At 37.3% G+C, this 19,442-nt stretch overlaps 1 protein-coding gene across 1 annotated transcript in view; it reads left to right on the forward strand.

Moving 5' to 3' along the window:
• The first annotated feature begins 333 nt into the window (after positions 1 to 333).
• LOC135744551 (heparan sulfate glucosamine 3-O-sulfotransferase 3A1) overlaps positions 334 to 19,442 on the forward strand; it is a 50,244-nt gene continuing 31,135 nt past the window's right edge. Inside the window, exon 1 of the mRNA XM_065262761.2 lies at positions 334 to 1,316. Within this exon, the coding sequence (XP_065118833.2) occupies positions 769 to 1,316 (548 nt within the window). The 5' untranslated portion in view covers positions 334 to 768. The remainder of the gene's footprint in view (positions 1,317 to 19,442) is intronic.

Genomic DNA, 19,442 nt, shown 5'->3' on the forward strand with positions numbered 1-19,442 from the left:
CCATGCAAATTAAGTACGCTCGGCACATGACGTTGGAATCTGATTGGACCACAGCATGCCCATCACTTTTAGTGATGTCATTCTGAAGTTATGCTGCGTTCCAGGCAGGTTTTTAAACTCGTGAGTTACGACTTCAAAACCACGACTCACGACCTTATGTGTTCCAGGCAGCCTGTAACCCGTGTTTTTACAACCATCTACCGGTGAAAGTGCACTGGAACGGCCGTCAAACCCGTGACTTCCCACCCGTGAACTCGTACTAGATCGATGAACTCCCAGTTCAGAGTCGTGAGTCGTGGTTTTGAAGTCGTGACTTACGGGTTACAGGTTGCCTGGAACGCAGCATTAGATACAGGGCACACGTGTGCGAGGGCTACTTGTGGAATTGAAGTTTATCAGAATTTCACAAATAATTTCGGAGCAACAAATGGATTGAACATTAGTATTAACAGCATTTCTTATTTGGCTTTTTTACATGCTGGAGTTACATGTAGGGTTCTCTTTTTTTCAACTCTTTAAATTTGGATTACAGAACTAAACATCCTGCGGGAATTTATACTCATTCATTCAACATTATCAGTTCATTAAAAACAGACTATAAAGCTTCACAGATGCGCGCGAATGTTTATCGTTATACTGAAGAGCAGTGCTTGCGATAAGTTAATCCACCTTTGAGGTCTAAACTCTGCCTTATTTTTTTGATGGCAACACTGGATGATGCCAGTCTAGCATGGCTATCTTTTCAACTCGTGCCACCCGTGAACCGACATGGCATTTAGCCGCGTCTTTTCGGACCCTCCGTCCAAGAGCATCTTTAAGACATTGGCAGTCATGTTTCTGTCAATACTTGCATCGTTATACTTTTTACACTGCCTCGCGGACCGATGCGGGACATGTATACCCACTGACAGAAGACATACCGATCCGGTCGAGGTATTACACGTCTCGGAAATAAAAGATTTTGAGTCGTTGAAGAAAAAGAGACTTCTTCAGAAATGGACGTCCGTGATGAAGCGCGACAACTTGATCAATCGCCTCAGTGGTGTCGATGAAGATTTACCTGTAGTTGAGGCAAATAAGCAGGTGTTCAACACTCTGGATGTTGATTTAGAGGCTGGAGGTTCGTATTTTTCAGGTAAATTAAGTTCGTTGGGTGAGGGCAGTAAGAAGCTGCCTCAGGCGATCATCATCGGCGTGAAGAAAGGCGGGACGCGCGCGCTGCTGGAGTTTCTGCGCGTGCATCCAGATATCCGCGCTGTCGGAGCGGAGCCGCACTTCTTCGACCGTAACTATGACAACGGACTGGCCTGGTACAGGTAAGATACACGTGAACTATATAGAATCTATGATGATGTGCTTAGTCAGCGTCTACAACAGCTTAAAAACTTATCAATATATTAAATATTTAAATAGGTAACTATATTTTTTCTGCTATTTGGTGAAAATAAACCAAGCTAAAGCATAACAGTGGTCATTTTATTTAAAAGATAATTGAAATTAATGTAATAGTTTTCCTAACAATAGTAATAGTAACAATAAGAGCACTAAATGTATTATTTTTTATTAATAACTTTTTTTGGATCTGGGTGTTTTAGATCAGGTTTTGAGAAAGCTGTTCAAAAAGTAGGTTTAAACTAAGCATCTTCAGTAAATGTCCACACAAAAATAAACTTCAGTTATGCTGAAAATATTATGTATTTAGAATAAAATTTATTTATTGTCTGTTTATAAAATAGAAAAATGAATAATAAAGATTAATAGAAGTAAAAAGAAATAGAATAAAGAAAGTAATTCTAAAGAATTACTTATTTAAGAGTAATATTATTATGCTTTGGTAATTATTACAAATTATTTAAATGAAATCAAAATTAAGATATGCTTTAAAACTTGTTATGAACTCATATTGGGGTGTTTTTATAAAAGCCTATATTAATATATATAATTGAGGAGCGGAATTTTAGTCTTTAAAAATAGACACTTATTAAAGTGCATGTATGTACAATTCAGGAAATGTTTTTATGTCTCTGGGTTTTTGGATTGTGTGTGTGTGTGTGTGTGTGTGTGTGTGTGTGTGTGTGTGTGTGTGTGTGTGTGTGTGTGTGTGTGTGTGTGTGTGTGTTTCATTCATTTATCTTCAGGCTGATGCTAGAGTTTAACACAAGCTTGTCTGTGTAATGGGGCATATCAGACATTACAACTCTGTTATTAGGAGGGATTATGGTTGTAGTGAAAGGTTACCTGTCAGTCTCCACAGGTATATTTTAGCAACAGGTTTAGCTAACATACTGGGATAATTTAAAAGTGCAATGACAAACTCGCCTTAAAGGATTACTCCACTTTCATAAAAATTAAATCCTGATAATATACTCACTCCCATGTTATCCAAGTTGTTTATGTCTTTATTTGTTTAGTCTAGATGAAGTTAAGTTTTTTGAGAAAAAAAAAAACATTCCAGTATCAAATCATTTTAAGATTTTAAACAATAAACTGACACAAAGACATTAATTAATATCATTCTACATACAACAACCTCGAAACGGTCCTTTTTCTCCAAACTTGTAAACACTGGAGCGGTTGTTTTGCATACATCATGCATGAACTTTCGATGTGCTTACGCAATTACGTAGGGTCGCCATGGCATATCACACGGCTACTGCAAGACGAGAAGTTGTGTTTAAAAAACTATCATTTCGCTATATAAGACACTTATGCCTCGTTTGGGATCATTTAGAGCCCTTTAGAGCTGAGTAAATGATGACATAATTTTCATTTTGGGGTGAACTATCCCTTTAACTCTGTAATTTTAGGATTATGCCTTAAAAGAAAATGGGACAAAAATAAACAGACATATAAAGTACATAAATAAATCTCTCTTTCACAAACACGCACTCTCTTTTTCTTCCATCAGTCTTTCACACCTTTCTAAATTGCTATTCATCCTTTGTGCTTTGTTACATCCATGAGGATCCCATGCAAAAGAGTTGCCAGGAATCTTGGGAACGCGACACAAGACTCTGATAACTGGCCTCGTCCTAACAAACACCCCTCCCTTAGAAAGAGAGTAGTCCTGAAGTTAAAATTACCAGGAAAAAAAATATAAATAAACAACTGCAACATCAATGGTACTAGAAAGAACAGTCTCTAGGTGCAAGATTACTAATGTACGTCTATGAATAACAAATGTGTTTGAGTGCCGTCTGTCAGGTAATATTCCGGTGTGAATGGAATAAATGAGCTAACAGATCCCGCTTCAAGACGTGCATTCAACTTGAGCTTAAACACAACTGTGGGTGGGTGTCAACTTTCCACGAGACAGGAAAAAATCAAACATTAACTAGTGGCCAACTATTTCTCTCCCAGTATTTTTTCCCCAAACGCAGAGACCTGAAAGACATGTTCTGAATTTACGTACAAGGCGCAACATTTTGATGGATCTGTGCAAAGGTCTTAAAACTAAAGAAAACAAACATAAAATTACTTTTGCGGCATAAATTCTCAGCCTTTGTCAAAGCCTCTGGGGATAATTGTGTTTCTCTCGACCGCTTAAGTTATGAATGGGCTCTGTTTTTTTCTCTCCCTTCACTAATCACTGTGTCCAATTTGCTGGAATTATGTGACTCTTTTCAGACCGGGCTGTGAATGTTTAAACACAGAGACTTCCATCTGCAGGGATGAAGGTCGTAATTGCTGATATGTAGACTGTGAAAGAATCACACAACTTTTCTTCTCTGTGGGAATGTTATATGTGTGTGTGTGTGGGATCAATTCAGCTTTGGTCACATCGATGGTGGAAAGAGCCTGAAACATTTACGTGCACGTATTTGAGCTTGACTGAAAATATGAGATGAAGTAATTTGGTTAAAAAGTTGTCTTTTTCTTATGGGCCTATTGTTTGTACAGCACTATGGTCTTCATTGTTGTTTTATTTAGTGCTATAAATTTGAATTTAAAAAGTGCAAATCTTTAATGAGGATTGATGTTATATTTCTTTGTCAATTAACAAAGCTAGGCAATGAGGAAGACATTGCAAGGCTGTATGTGTGCTACTAGCAATATCAGCGTCGTTTCTGCAGTATAAATCTCAATAGTAAAACCAGATAAGAACACCTGTGTAAGGTAATTTATGGCATATTAGATTATATAACATTATAAAAGACACAGCCTTATTATTTGGGCTACCAATGAAAGAGACAGAGTTCATCAGCTCACTAACTTACACAAAACGTTCCTTGGTCTTTTGCTAAGACAGCTCCACTAAAACCCCAAGGTCCTTTGTTATGGAAATCTGGTCTCCAAATGCAGAATAGGATCATCTGAAAGACTCGATGTAATGAGAGGTCTTTACTTAAACTAGAGTCCGGTACATTCAAGGCTCATAAAATTACTCTCCCAGCAACCTGCTGAGACCAAGGGTGTGCTTTACTTATTGAAGAACTAGACATGAGAGTCGATAAAGAACTTCAGAATGGGTCATCTGACATTAAACCGCAAAAAAGCGTGATTTTATATTTTACTGTTCCTCCCATAGATATCCTATGATTCTCAGATTGTAGGGCAGTTATGTAAATAAAATTTACTTACATAAGTGTACACTGCTTAGTTAGACTAATGAAGTATACCTTATGGCTATTTTCTTAATGTTGTTAATAAAAATTATAGTTTCATTAAATAAAACACAAGCAACACGCTGTTATATTTCTCAATTTGTGCAAAGAGGTGATGCTTCTTCAAGTGCAATGCCAGTGAGCAAGAACATTTTATAATCCTATTCACTGAACCTGTTTATAAATGATTTAGTTTATATTATGGTGTACTATATGCAAGAAAATGTTATTGTAGATCTGAAGAGTTTAAGTGGGTTTAAGTGTGAATGTAGGTGTCTTTGAGTGTTTTCTTTGCACTCTTCCCTGTCTGTGGCCCCTGCGGTAAGGACTTCTCTCAAGTGGATTCAAGGAACGCATATCAAAGCACAGTCATTCAAACTAGTGTACACTGAATCCCTCTTTAAAATTCAGGCCAGAAAATTTGGAAAGATATTCTAAGGTCACATATGTATGAATTTCTCTAGGACTTGAAATTGATTCTCATTTTTCTCCTAAGCTGAAATTTTAATTAAAAAAAGTAAATAGGAGTGTAATGATACATCGATATGGATCGATACATCAGCTTTATTTCTAACGATCCGATGCACTGATGCCACAGATAAAAATCGATATGCGGTACCTTTATTTTGACACTCTCCACGTCCTCATTACTTGACGTAATGTTTATCTATGCATTTTCACCAAAGCGCACATTTTTGTTTATTTTTTTATCTGCTAGCGTCAGCAAGTGAATGCGGTCCAGCAACAAAGCGGTTGTAGTAGTGAAAACACAGCGAAAGAGACGGAAGATGAGCATGTGATTATCACAGCAGGTGAAATTGTCTATGCAAAACGCAGTTTAAAATCTCTTAAAAGAGACCACTGCAGCACTTGTTTCGCTGTTAGATCTGATGTCGTGTGACAGATCAAATGCTTAAGTTTAACAGCTTATATTTATATTAATTTACTTTTCAATTTAACATTTTTTTTTCTAAAACTACCTTAGTGATTGTCACTATTGCAAATTTTGTTAGAAAATACTGAAAGACTTTGACTGTTGATGTGACTCATCATTTATTTTTTTCATTATTTAAAAAAAGTTTATTTTTGTTAGTTTGTTGTTGTAAATTTTCCAATTGGGACAGAGATTGTGCCATTTTTAAAGAGTTTAATTAAATGTTCATGTTATATATTTTGGTTGCATTTGTAAGTAAAAATGTAACTGCTTAACTAGGCACGTAACACCAATAAATTAATCGAATCGGATCGAACTAAAATCACATCGAAAAAGCGCTTCATGTTTCATAAAAAAAAAATTGCATCGTTGGCGGAGAAAATCGATTTTGTATTGCATTGTAATGAACTGTCCGATTTACACCCCAAGAAGAAAACTCAATTCCTAGTTCCTCCAAACATTAGTATTGGGTATGACTTGGAAAGGCTGTTTTTCCCATCAGAAAAAAAAGAAATGTTAGACACATGGCTATTCACAGATGTTATTGGACTTTCTGGAGAACCTGTGGAAATGTTGTGTGTGATTCGTAGTTATTTACAAATCTGTTAATTTACTGTTGCTTTTGAGAACATAGAAACCAAAATGCTGTTGTGATGAACCTGTAATGTAACATTAAGAACATCAGGTATTTGTACATAATGTACACCAAATTATTTCACATGAGAAATGTTCACAGAAAGCAACACATTTGATTTGTTGAGCAGATTTATTGCATTCTGCAGAGAATGAGGACTCGCGTTTATTGTGTTTTGTGAAAAAGGGAGAAAAGATGACAGAATAACATAGCGTATGTCGGATTTTGTGTAAAATTAACAATTTACTTTTTAATACTGATTTTGGTGACATTTTTTTAATGGCATTTATCGCGTTTTGGAACCAAACTCCCCATATGTTGTTTTTTATTTTAGTAATGCCCTTTAGAAGCTATAGAAAATATACACATGTTTTCCTAGAAGAAAAATAATAACAATTTACACCAATTTTCGTTATATATTCAGAGGTTTACACCCACCTGACTTTTAACGGATCGTGCTGAAAAGCGCTACAGGTGCCAGTTCTACCCTTGTGTAAATACCTGTGAACACAAATGAGATCATCCTGAAGGGCCATGTAGTCATCTCAGGAACTATATACAGTAAAACAGTGTGGAAAAAAACACCCAAAAAGACCCTTTTTGTAAGACTGTATGCAGCTGAGACATTACCTACTACATAGGGATATTTCATTCACCTGTCCACACAACCTCACATACACACACCTGCATTTGCTTTATTAGATCATTATAGACTTTTCTACCTGAGCCAGCCTGAGGGCACGTTGTACTGTAATGTTGTAGTGTTAGGATGACAGAAGCCAGCTGGGACATGAGATCACACTGAACAAAGAGACCACTGTGTTTATGTGTACGTGTGTGTGTGTGTGTGTGTGTGTGTGTGTGTGTGTGTGTGTGTGTGTGTGTGTGTGTGTGTGTGTGTGTGTGTTTGTAGGGCTTTGATCTGGTTTGGCTAAGGGCACTGCTGTGACATGTTTGCTCAAGTTACCACAAATACACAGTTAGACACTCGTCTCGTTCTGCCGTTTTTATACAGTTCATTTCAGTTCAGTGAATTGTTAACAGGATGACAACATAATTACAAATATCCTAAAACACTTAGATAACTCCAGTGACATCATTAGTAAAGGTGAACAGCACCTCTCACTTCTGTTATTTGATGGACAATTTGTTTATGAGGTATTAATGATTTTGCTGATTCTGATTTGTTTTGGTCACTCAGATGTTTTTTGAAAGTTTAATGTACCTTAATATCACAGGGCAAAGGTTCCTTATCCAGTCCTATTGAAACAGAATTAAAGTCATTAAGAAGTTGTTGGTGCTTCTGATCATGCTTCTGCTTGCTAATAATTTTGTCACCATAAGCATATGACCATATAATCAACTTGAATTTTTTACTAGTGAGGAGTTGCTGTAACTTAAAATAAGTTTAAGTTAAACATTTTTCTAAGTTACAGCAACTCATCAAGATAATAAAATAATAAGCTGAAATGACTTGCAAATCCTATTTGATTACGTACAAAATTAAGGCAACCAGGATTCAATGTAGGTTAGTCCATTATAACAGAGGTGAGTTACTGTAAAAAATGTTTAAGTATAATCAACTTGGTTTTACAAGTCATTTCAACTTAGATTTTTTTTAGCTGTTGTATCTTATAAAATAAAGTTTAATGAAATGTATTAAGTTACAGCAACTCATCACATTTGAAATTACTTAAATCACAGATAATAAGTTTAGTTTTTAGACAAAAAAATATACAATTTAAGTGAATTTGGGCTTAAAACAAGCAAAAAATTCTGCTAATGGGGTGAGAAAATTTTGCTTGAATTAAGTGTGTAAGAAAAAAGAAAACTTATTTCAAGATTTTTACTCACCCATTATAATATATATATATATATATATATATATATATATATATATATATATACACTGTCAGAAATAAAGGTACAAAACTGTACCTTTTCTGTCACTGGGGCTGTACCCTTTCAAAATGTAAAGCTTTGCACTTAGGGATTTCATTTTAATACCTCAGAGGTACATACTGGGACCAAAGAGAGCTTTTTAGCACCTCAAAAATGCATATCAGTATTTCAAAGGTACATATTGGTACATACATATATATATATATATATATATATATATTTACTTGTTTTAAGCACATAATTCACTTAAATTGTATATTTTTTTGTCTAAAAACTAGACTTATTTTCTTAGGTCATTTTGCTCATCAAGAAAAATCACCTTAATTTAAGAATTATTAGATATTTCTACTAAGAACAGGACAAAAATACTAAGTAAGAAAGTAATTTTTTGCCTTGTTTAATTTTCACATTTGGGTACCGTTCCCTTTAATGGTCCTGTTCTTTCTGTGTTTTTGAAGCTTTGATTGTGTTTACAGTGCGCAATATAACATGTGTTCATGCTTCATGTGTAAAAAAACGCATTATTTTTTAACACAATTTACTCATCTCTATAGCGCTGTTTTCACTGTCCTAAAAACGGGCTGATGTCTTCCTTGTTCTATGAAGTCCCTCCTTAAGAAATATATAACGAGTTCTGATTGTGTAGCTTGTTCAACCTACCGTGCAAGTGTTTGTGTCATTTAAATGCCTCTCCCTGCTTTCCGTCTTTGGCGTAGGGCAGTCGGATAATCCTTGGCCTCACCAGCAACCTATAGGGCCCTAAAATTTCCGCGATCACGGAATCGCGGACGGAATCGCGGAATTGGCAAATTAACACGGAATCTAGTGTTAACACGGAATTTCGTGGAATTATACATATTTTGAATAAAATTCTGTTTTTGTATGGGAGAAGAACGTATGTCTGGGGAAATGCAGACCGGGGGAAGCAGATCGGGGCGACACTCCCTCCAAAACACTGATACCATGGCAAAACGGCTCTCCATGACTCTGCTTTCGTCAGCGAAAAATTAAGAAATTCGACGCTAAGCACCGTGACTTTTATGTGACCGGAGTACTGTCATTTTGTAAGTTTTGTCAACATTCCGTTCACTCTCTCATCTCACTGCACCTCTATCACGTGCACGCGCTCACATCTGACCGATGTGTGTGTACATTTTAATCATTAACATTAAAGTCACACTCTTTTTATGACTAAAATAACAGTACAGGGTAAAAAAATATTGCCAAAAATTAAAACGGACAAAACGGAATTTTGGAAAAAATAAGACAGAATTTGGGAAAAAATAAAACAGATTTTATAGGGCCCTAAACCTATAGGAAAGACAGGGAATGTGGAAGGAGAACAAATAAAGCAGAATTCAAGTAACAAAGAAGAGAAGTTTGGTTCTAACCATACAGTACGAGCCTGTTATTTAGTTGGACATAACTGAACAGAACTGTATTTACTTTAGGAGCCAGATACCAGCAACTAAAATTTAAGCCAAGTTTGAACTCTGTTATTTACAAGAAGAGACCGGGAATATAAATGTGCTTGCGTTTTGTGTGTGTGAGTACAGAAGTTGGTCAGAGGAGGATTCAGACCTTTAATGTAGGTCATGTTAGGGGTGTAAGAGGTCAGTTAACTCATCTGTAAAGGTAGAGGAGAACTACTGTATAAAGAACTTGGTGTCTTTCACCTGCTGCTTTATATGCAAAATTATATAATTGCACAAATAAATTAATAAGCAAATAAACACAATGGGATCTAAATTCATTGCAATATTTTAGTATGTGCTTGACTGAGCACTGTTGCTTGAATGGAAGAGCATTATGTTAGCAGCACGTCATGTTGTGGGCTTGATCCCTAAGGAAAACATAAACTGATGAATTTAAACATACAGTACAGATAAAATTCATATCATGTCATGTACTGTAAGTTGCATTGGATAAATGTGCAGAAATGTAGTCCTAAGCGCACACACACAGTATCACCACTTTTTAAGCCCCTCACCACACACACACACCCAAACATGCAGACACACTTAAAAGAAGTGTCTTATGACCTTCTCACCAGAAAACACATTGTGTTAACCCTTCCCGAATACATGCATACACACAAGCAAGCGCTGTCTTAAGCAGCTGATCCCCAGGGCCGTTTGAGGGGCCGGGGTACAGTGCTGGCTGTCAACAGCTGCCTGAAAGGCATTCTGGGAATCCAGACCCCAGTGGACACTGAAGAGAGAGGAGAGCAGGTGTAGACTTCTCCCCAGACACCTCAGTCCACACACAAACACATTCACTAACACACACATACCCACACACACACCTGATGCCTTCACCTGCCACAGATACCACGCAACCTCAACACATCTCAGCAAGGCCACTTAAGTCTGAGAAAATTGGGATTTAATGGCACAGGGAATTTGCAGGTCATAGGGACCTATAGGGCAGGAGATATCCGTAAAGCCTTTGAACTTTCCGCCATGAAAGTGATGCAGATGGGAATGCGAGGGATCAGTTACTCACAAGTCAAGTGTCACCAAGTGTTTATGTTGTTCGATTTGTGCAAGCTTTGATCCACAGAAAACATTCAGGCACTATATTTAGCTGCAGTGATGGTTACTTTTTTGTGCTGTGTGGCACAACAAAAAAGTACAGAAAAAACACCTGCACAATTAAGGGACCGTGTCTTAAGCATTCACGGAAAACGTGACCACGCCACTTTCCTCCTTCTTTCCAAAGCACTCAGGCAGTTGCGTTTCTGCTAAGCAACCCTGAACCACACTCTCCATAGATTCAGTAATGCGTCTCCCTGCGTAGTTTTTTCTATTTGTGTCAAAATAATAGCCGCTTGACAGATCGTACAACTCTGAACAGACTTCGCCAGCTGGTGACTGCTTTTCCGAGGGGCGCGAATACAATATGTGAAGCTGGTGCATCATGTGTCTTGTCAAAATAAGTGCCTGCTGCACACTCGTCGAAACCAGTTATGATAAAAGAGATGCTCACGTTCACAAAATAATCGCAAGACACTCACTTAAAACTAAACTCTGATTACACATGAGATTAAAGGATTAATCAATTTTCTTAAAAAAAAAATCCAGATAATTTACTTACCACCATGTCATCCAAAATGTTGATGTCTTTCTTTGTTCAGTCGAGAATAAATTGTGTTTTTTGAGAAAAACATTCCAGGATTTTTCTCATTTTAATGGACTTCAATGGACCCCAAAACAGTTTTAATGCAGTTTAACATTGCAGTTTCAAAGAACTCTAAATGATCCCAAACGAGGCATAAGGGTCTTATCTAGCGAAACAATTGTCATTTTTGGCAAGAAAAATAAAAAAAGGACTTTTAAACCACAACTTCTCTTCTTCCTCCGGCTGTGTGACGCTCCAGTGCGACCTCACGTAATTGTGTAATGACGTGGAAAGGTCACGTGTTACATATATGAAACGCACATTTGCTGACAATTTTAAACAATAAACTGACACAAAGACATTAATTAGTATCATTCAACATACAACAACGTCTGAACGGTGCTCTTTCTCCAAACTTGTAAACACTGGGGCATAGTTTCGCATACATCATCATGTGGCCTCTTGACGTGATGACGTATTACATGAGGTCGCGCTGGCACGTTACACAGCCGGAGGAAGACGAGAAGTTGTGGTTTAAAAGTGCATATTTTTTATTTTTCTTGCCAAAAATGACAATCGTTTCGCTAGATAAAACCCTTATGCCTCATTTGGGATCGTTTAGAGTCCTTTGAAACTGCAATTTTAAACTGCATTAAAACTGTTAAGTGTTGGGGTCCATTAAAGTCCATTAAAATTAGAAAAATCCTGGAATGTTTTCCTCAAAAAACATAATTTCTTCTCGACTGAACAAAAAAAGACATCAACATTTTGGATGACATGGTGGTGAGTAAATTATCTGGATTTATTTTAAAGAAAATTGACTAATCCTTTAAGCGAGTATCTGGCAAACGCAAGCGTCACTTTTATCATAAACTTATTTTGACATGACACGTGATGCACATATGTTTGAAATGACACGACTGGCTAAATACATGTTGTGCCGAGCTTTGCATCGTGGGCCCTCAAAAAAGAAGTCATCAGCCGCCACTGAATCTGAATGATATGATGTTTACATGATACACACTCTAAAAAAACAAAACTGTTGATTTGAATCGTAACCATAGAAGAACCGTTTTTAGTGCCATATAGCACCGGTGAAGCACCGGTGAAGCACCTGTGTAGAACCATATAGGGGCCATATAGCACCACTATAGCACCACATTTGGTTCTACATAGCACTATATGGTTCTACACAGGTGCTTCACCGGTGCTTCACCGGTGCTATATGGCACTAAAAACGGTTCTTCTATGATTACGAGCAAAGAACCACTTTTGGTGCTATATAGCACCGTTTGTTTTTAGAGTAAAGCATGAAGCTGATAGGTTGGTTATTGTCACATGACCTTCGGACGCTGCATTCTCAAAAATTGTAATATTTTTAACGCCTGGAAAAATGTGTTGCAGCGCATGGTGACCATGTTAAAATAAACTTGTGCGTGCAAAAGACGTGAAATGTGAAAAGCCCTTAAAAGCTGGACAGAGAGATTTTTTTTAGAAAGCAGATTCACAATGATAAAATGAAAAAAAATGAGATTTGGTGATTTTAGGTGAAATGAGAAACCGAGACAGGAAGCATTCTGGAAGAAGAATTCAAATGTATGCAAATATGCTGCAACACAATACAGTGACTACCAAATACATGTACAGCATCTGAAAGTTTTTGGATATTGTGGAGGAAAAACAACTAAAACACTATCACAAAATCTTAATTCAATCCTCTACACCTGTAAAATGACTGTTAAGTAATGCAACAAGCCCAGTTGGGTATACATTAACAGGTCCAGAACTGTATTTATCCAAATACAAAAAAAGACAAACATTGAAAGTGGTAAAACATTGTTATACTATCAGAAAGAAGTTGAAATAGTAAACCCAACACTTGGCAGTAGAAACATATATGGGTTTAAATCTGTGTAGAGCCTGCATGAACGATTCAAAGGGGGTCTTGCCAATATAAGTGGCTGTTGTCTGTGAACTAAACTGCAATGCATCAATCTCATGTGTGAGATATGCTGGTGCTATAGCCAGCCAAAGAAGGTACAGAAGCAATCGGGTGGAGAAACAAAGAGGGAGAGGGGGTGTTGTGTGTAAATGATGCATAACAAGAGCATAGATGTGTTACGGGCCTCAATGGGGCGGAATGGTGAAATAAACCCTCTCTGTCACAAGATAAATTTCACTTTCCCTGCACACAGGCAACAGCTTTATCACGGGAAAGGGAAAGAGCAATTTTCCATCCAAAGACAGCCGTAAGAGAGATTCAGGAAACCGTAAAATAGAGGAAGCCCTCACTTCACATTTTTGCTATCCTTGGGTTAGTTCCCCCAAAAATGAAAACCAATTTAATACTGTGTAATATAAAAGGAGATGTTAAGCAGATTGTTAAGGACTGATAGCCTTAAATCCTTTTTACAAACACTGTATTGATTTAAAACATTAACATTCTTTAAAATATCTAGTGTTACTAGAGGAAAGTATGAATATGGGTTTGAAATGACGTAAAGGTGAGTACATGAAGACAGAATTTTCATTCCCCATCGTTCTGTAATGGTTTTAATAATAATAATAATTAATAATGTTATCCAAAGCCGTTGGTGAAAATAAAGTGCAGACCCAAAATACTGTAACCACCCACTGTAACCACTTATTCCAGTTACAGTAGCACAAAGATCTCTTTTGAAATGCCAAGCGTACACGTAAGTAGTCTATTTCCTGCGTCTTCGGCACACTTTGTTCCTCAACCACATTTGATATATTATAAGAGCACTTTAAAATTGTTAGTTTGCACTAGCGTTGATGTGGTTGTTATTGTTAAGCGTTTAACACGATGGGTGTCCTGTGACCCACGCCAGCAGTACAATCCATGCCAAACCTGTGGTGTCCCTTTGCCATCGTGAATCACAGTGAAAACAAGACAGAGAGAAAGAGAAACCTGGGCCAAGAAAAATAAATATTTGGATGTTGGTCAGTTTAACCCACTCACTCCCAGACCTGCAGAAATCTCCTCATTCAAAGGCACGTAAGATTTTGACGTTTGTACTGGTTTGAGAGATGTACGGCACAAGATCAGTAAGAATTTTTGTACGGTTTGTTAGGATAGGTCAATAATTGTCCCAAAATCTGGAATGTGAGGGTCCACAAATTAAAATATTGGTAAAATCGACTTACAAGTTGCCCAAATGAAGTTTAAAGACATATTACTACTTAATACGCTTTTTATACATTTACGGCAGGAAGTTTCACAAAATATCTTCATGGAAAATGATATTTACTTAAAGAGAACCTATTTCATTGCTAAAAACAATGTTATTTTGTGTATTTGGTATAATACAATGTGTTTGCGTGGTTAATGGTTAAAAAACACATTATTTTCCAGATACCGTACATTTTTGTAGCTCCAGATTTTACTGTCTTCCTGGAACGCACAAATTAGAAAAGCTCTGTTTCCCTGATTGGCCAGCTAATCTGTACGTTGTGATTGGTCTAAATACCTCCGACATCAACTGAAAATGTGACGCTCCTTAACATGTTTGAAAGATATGCGCACAATGCAATGCTAACAGGAGTTAACTTACAGGCTGTGAGTCCAAGCGGGAGGAATTATGATGATGTCGGTCTTTAAAACATCATAAATCCCAGGAAGTAAACTGTTGCCTACAATCCGTTTGTTTGTTGTAGTCCAAGAAAATAAATTTACGTTGGAAATTATAACTCGCATTATCGTTTACTTTGGGGTTTGTAACTTTTGCATATCGTTAACATGTACTAATACACACCAAAGGAAATGTAAAATCGTGAATCGGACCATTGGTGCTCTTTAATAGCCCAATGATTCTGGCATAAAAAAATCTATAATTTTGACCCATAGAATGTACGTATTGTTGGCTATTCCGACAAATATACACTGAAAAAAAATTATTCATTCAATTTAATCCAATTTTTAAGGTAAGTGGTTGCAATCAATTTATTTAAGCTACATTTAAAAAAAAAATTGAAAGGCAAAACAAAACAAAAAACCTTTGTTTAAATGTAGCTTAAATAAATTGATTGCAACCACTTACCTTAAAAAAAATTATTTAATTGAATGAATCATTTTTTTTCAGTGAACCCATGCTACGTATGACTGGTTTTGTGGTTCAGTCTCACAATTATTAGTGATTTCTAGCTGTTAAAAACAACTTTGCAACGTCTAAACCCTATCTGTGAAATCCAGGATGAGATTAGGGGCATCAAAGTTTGATTTTAATCACTGATTTCACATCTTCAATCTTTGACATGACCTTACTCAGTTAATATTAAATATATCAAGGTTATATTTTCACAGAACGATCTTTGCATTTTGTAGGATGATTTTATGAAGTAAATCACTTTTAAGGATTGATACTGTATTATGATGTTTATTATACATAAAATAACCGTTTGTACCTTTGTAGTTCTTTAATAATTATTTCAGATATCAACAAATGGATCCATTTTAGCATGTGTAGAAGCAGTTTCTACACAGCAAATTCACCAGTGTTAAATGTACACTCTTGGTGTATATATGGGTACCACCAGGTCTGGTGGTACCATTAAACACCAGCAGTGTAAATTTAACACTGGTGATTTTGCTGTGTACAATCTCATAATTATACAGTATTGAGACGTTATCAATTATAATAAAACATGAATGAGAATAAACAACGGTAGAGTACCGTACAATAGCCCTGTCATATTTCTGTTAAATTTCAACTGGCAGGAAACGTAATTCACAGTCTGCGGTTAAGATATGCACAGATTGATTTCATTGTCAGCCACTGATGTGTTCGTGTTTAGCCGTATTGTTTGGACTTCAGAAATGAATTTGGGAAATGTATTATGGCAGTTGCAGTCTAATCCTGTGTTCCAAAAACACACAAGAACACTTTCACATACCACAACCCCAGTAACAGACACTTGAGGGCTGGCAACCTCAGCACGACTCGGCCGAAATCCCACATAAACAGGCAAAACAGAGCGAGAAAGACCAGCACTTAACAGATTTATTACACTTGTGGTAAAAAGCTATATTGTAATATGAATACTACTGTAAGCTTTGAGTATTAATGTGGTGAAATGTCTTAGGTGGGTACTGTCTATAAACAAATAGTGTGCAGACAGCAAAGGCTGCGTATGGGGCAATCAAAAATATTTAGATGTTTAAAGGATTACATTTACTCACCACCATGTCATCCAAAATGTTTGAGGAAAACATTCCAGGATTTTTCTCATTTTAATGGACTTTAATGGACCCCAACACTTAACAGTTTTAATGCAGTTTAAAATTGCAGTTTCAAAGGACTCTAAACGATCTCAAACGAGGCATAAGGGTCTTATCTGGCGAAACGATTGTCATTTTTGACAAGAAAAATAAAAAATATCCACTTTTAAACCACAACTTCTCGTCTTCCTCCGGTCGTGTGACGCACCAGCGCGACCTCATGTAATACTTCATCACGTCAAGAGGTCACAGATGACGTATCGAAACTACGCCCCAGTGTTTACAAGTTTGGAGAAAGAGGAAAGTCCGAAGTTGTTGTATGTGGAATGATACTAATTAATGTCTTTGTGTCAGTTGATTGTTTAAAATGGTCCGCAAATGTGCGTTTCATATATGTAACACATGACCTTTCGACGTCATTACGCAATTACGTGAGGTCGGGCTGGTGCGTCACACAGGAGGAGGAAGAAGAGAAGTTGTGGTTTAAAAGTGCATATTTTTTATTTTTCTTGCCAAAAAGACAATCGTTTCGCTAGATAAGACCCTTATGCCTCGTTTGGGATAATTTAGAGTCCTTTGAAAATGCAATTTTAAACTGCATTAAAACTGTGAACGGTTGGGGTCCATTAAAGTCCATTAAAGTGAGAAATATCTTGGAATGTTTTCCTCAAAAACTTCTCGACTGAACAAAGAAAGACATCAACATTTTGGATGACATGATAGTGAGTAAATTCATTTTTTTTTTAACGAAATGGACTAATCCTTTAAGGTGTAAAGGCCCAAGTATACTTCATTTTTACGCATACACTGTGAAAAAATTCCGTAGAAATTGCAGCTGGGTTGCCGGTAACTTACCGTAGATTTAAATTTATGTTTTTTTACTGCCAACATTTTATTCAAAGTTAAATGAACATTAAACATTTACAAGTCTTTGTCTTTACATAGTAAAACTAAAAACACAGCATCAAGCAAAACCTTCTGGAAAAACAAAATCTGAAGCAAAAAACAGAAAAAGGTTGATGATGATTTCTGGTTCCCAGAATGCTTTGCATGAGGCTGTTATTGTATACTTTTATTCTGTAAAGATAAAGACTTTTTAATATTTAAAATTTATTTAAATTTGAACAAACTCTTACCAGTAAATAACATAAATTTAAATCTACGGTAAATTACAGGCAAGCTGCAATAACATTGTAATTTCTACTGAATTTTTTTTACAGTGTACGTGAACATACCAAAGTCGAATGCAAAGTATAATTCATTTGACTCAAACGCGTACAAAGGCATTCGATGAATGTGCATTGTGACAAATTGCAATACCTCTCCTGGCCTATATACGTACTCCTGTATGCAAAGTATGTGCGGTTACAAAAATCTGGCGCGTACAGTATGCGTGTACTATACGAAATTTGCATTACGTGCACCGTACGCTAACCTTCACATATGCGTATAAAGTGAAGTATAGCCGGGCTGTCAGTCTGAATATAAAATGGATTTATGTTGTGTAAAATGCTTGATTTTGTATTCAAGTGATGATTTTGGTTGTGATTTATAAACCTCTATAGTTCCCTGTGGAGACATTCCACACATTTTCCTGGACTCGTTTCGGGCCAGATATTCTTTTGCTTATAATTCACAATCTAGATGGATAACACAACCCATCTATGTGCACAGCATATGTTCGGCATCAAAGTTATATGCCAGTATATACAATAAAGTATGTACGTTCAGCTGCGACAGGAAGACGTAAGCTACCCTACATTTCGGCTAGGTGCTGCGAGCAGACAGATCAGTCATTGGGAGAGATCGTCCCTCTCTGGCAGCCAAGTGAAATGAATGAAGCCCACTGGCAGAGCTCAGCTCTTTTGCATAAAGATAAACTACACCTCCGAACATCTACCAATGAATCTTGTAACCACAGAGTCCTCAGACGAGCTCAAGTAATTTAATGAGTCCCAAACCGAAACACTTGTAATTGCTAATGTAACCAGACCTGTCTCTTCATTAAACAGTCTAGAGGAACTCTTACAAAACGACGTGTCCGAATGATGGACGAGAATCACTTCCTCCAATGTTTTGCTTTCTCGTACATACTACGATGAACATTTATTTTCATTGCGGGCATCAATTAGACTCTCAACAAAATGAAAAGGAGGCTGTATTTGTTGAAAAACAGTGCAATGCCTAGGGGAAGAATTAATCAAGAACAATTAATGTTCCCTTTCAGTCGGTCACTACGACGTCACGTCGTGACCGACGAATTGGGAACTCGCTTAGAGAGACCAATCTGCTTCGTATACTACTAAAACGCCAATGAACTTGGCATTGAGATATTTGCATAATGCTGGCGCCGCCCCGCCAGGTGCGTATATAAGCAGCAGGTGCAAATAGGGAAATTAGCTTTTTCGCTTCGAAAGCCGGCTTTATCTGCTACTGAGAAGCTACTCTCTGCTCTTCTGGGAACGGTTGCTGAAGTTGATTGACAAGCAGTACTAACACAGCGGACGCTCGCAGTATTCCACGGCTCTGCATCTTTTTTGTTTTGAGTTTAGTGTGTGCGTTGCCTTCCCTGTGCGCATCATCAGCTGAGCACCTAAAGAGTGATTTCCCTAAAAGAGTGATACGTGAGAGCTCTGTGTCTTTTTAAAGGCAGCCACTCTCTCGTATATGCGGAGATCAGCGTCCTTTTCAGGATAGCTTTTCGCCGTGCGATCTTGGATGCGAGAAGTATAAGGGTTCCAGTGACGGTCACGAGCACTGTCTTCGTGCTCAGGCATCGAGCACTCCGGGGCTGCGTTCGTGGAGAGTTTCTGTTCTCTCTGTGAGAGCATAACCCTCTTGGATTGCGGAGACGACTGTCGTTTCTACGGGAACGCTGTCCGCGCCTTTGCAGTGCTGACGCCGCCATGGTGCGGCTGTCAAGCGCTCGCAGGGCGCCCTTCGCGTCACTACGCTGAGTAGGACGGAGGATGCGTCCTCCACCTACCGGCCTTCTCATCCTCAGCCGGT

This window comes from Paramisgurnus dabryanus, chromosome 1 (assembly GCF_030506205.2).
Source record: "Paramisgurnus dabryanus chromosome 1, PD_genome_1.1, whole genome shotgun sequence".
Classification (NCBI taxonomy): domain Eukaryota; kingdom Metazoa; phylum Chordata; class Actinopteri; order Cypriniformes; family Cobitidae; genus Paramisgurnus; species Paramisgurnus dabryanus.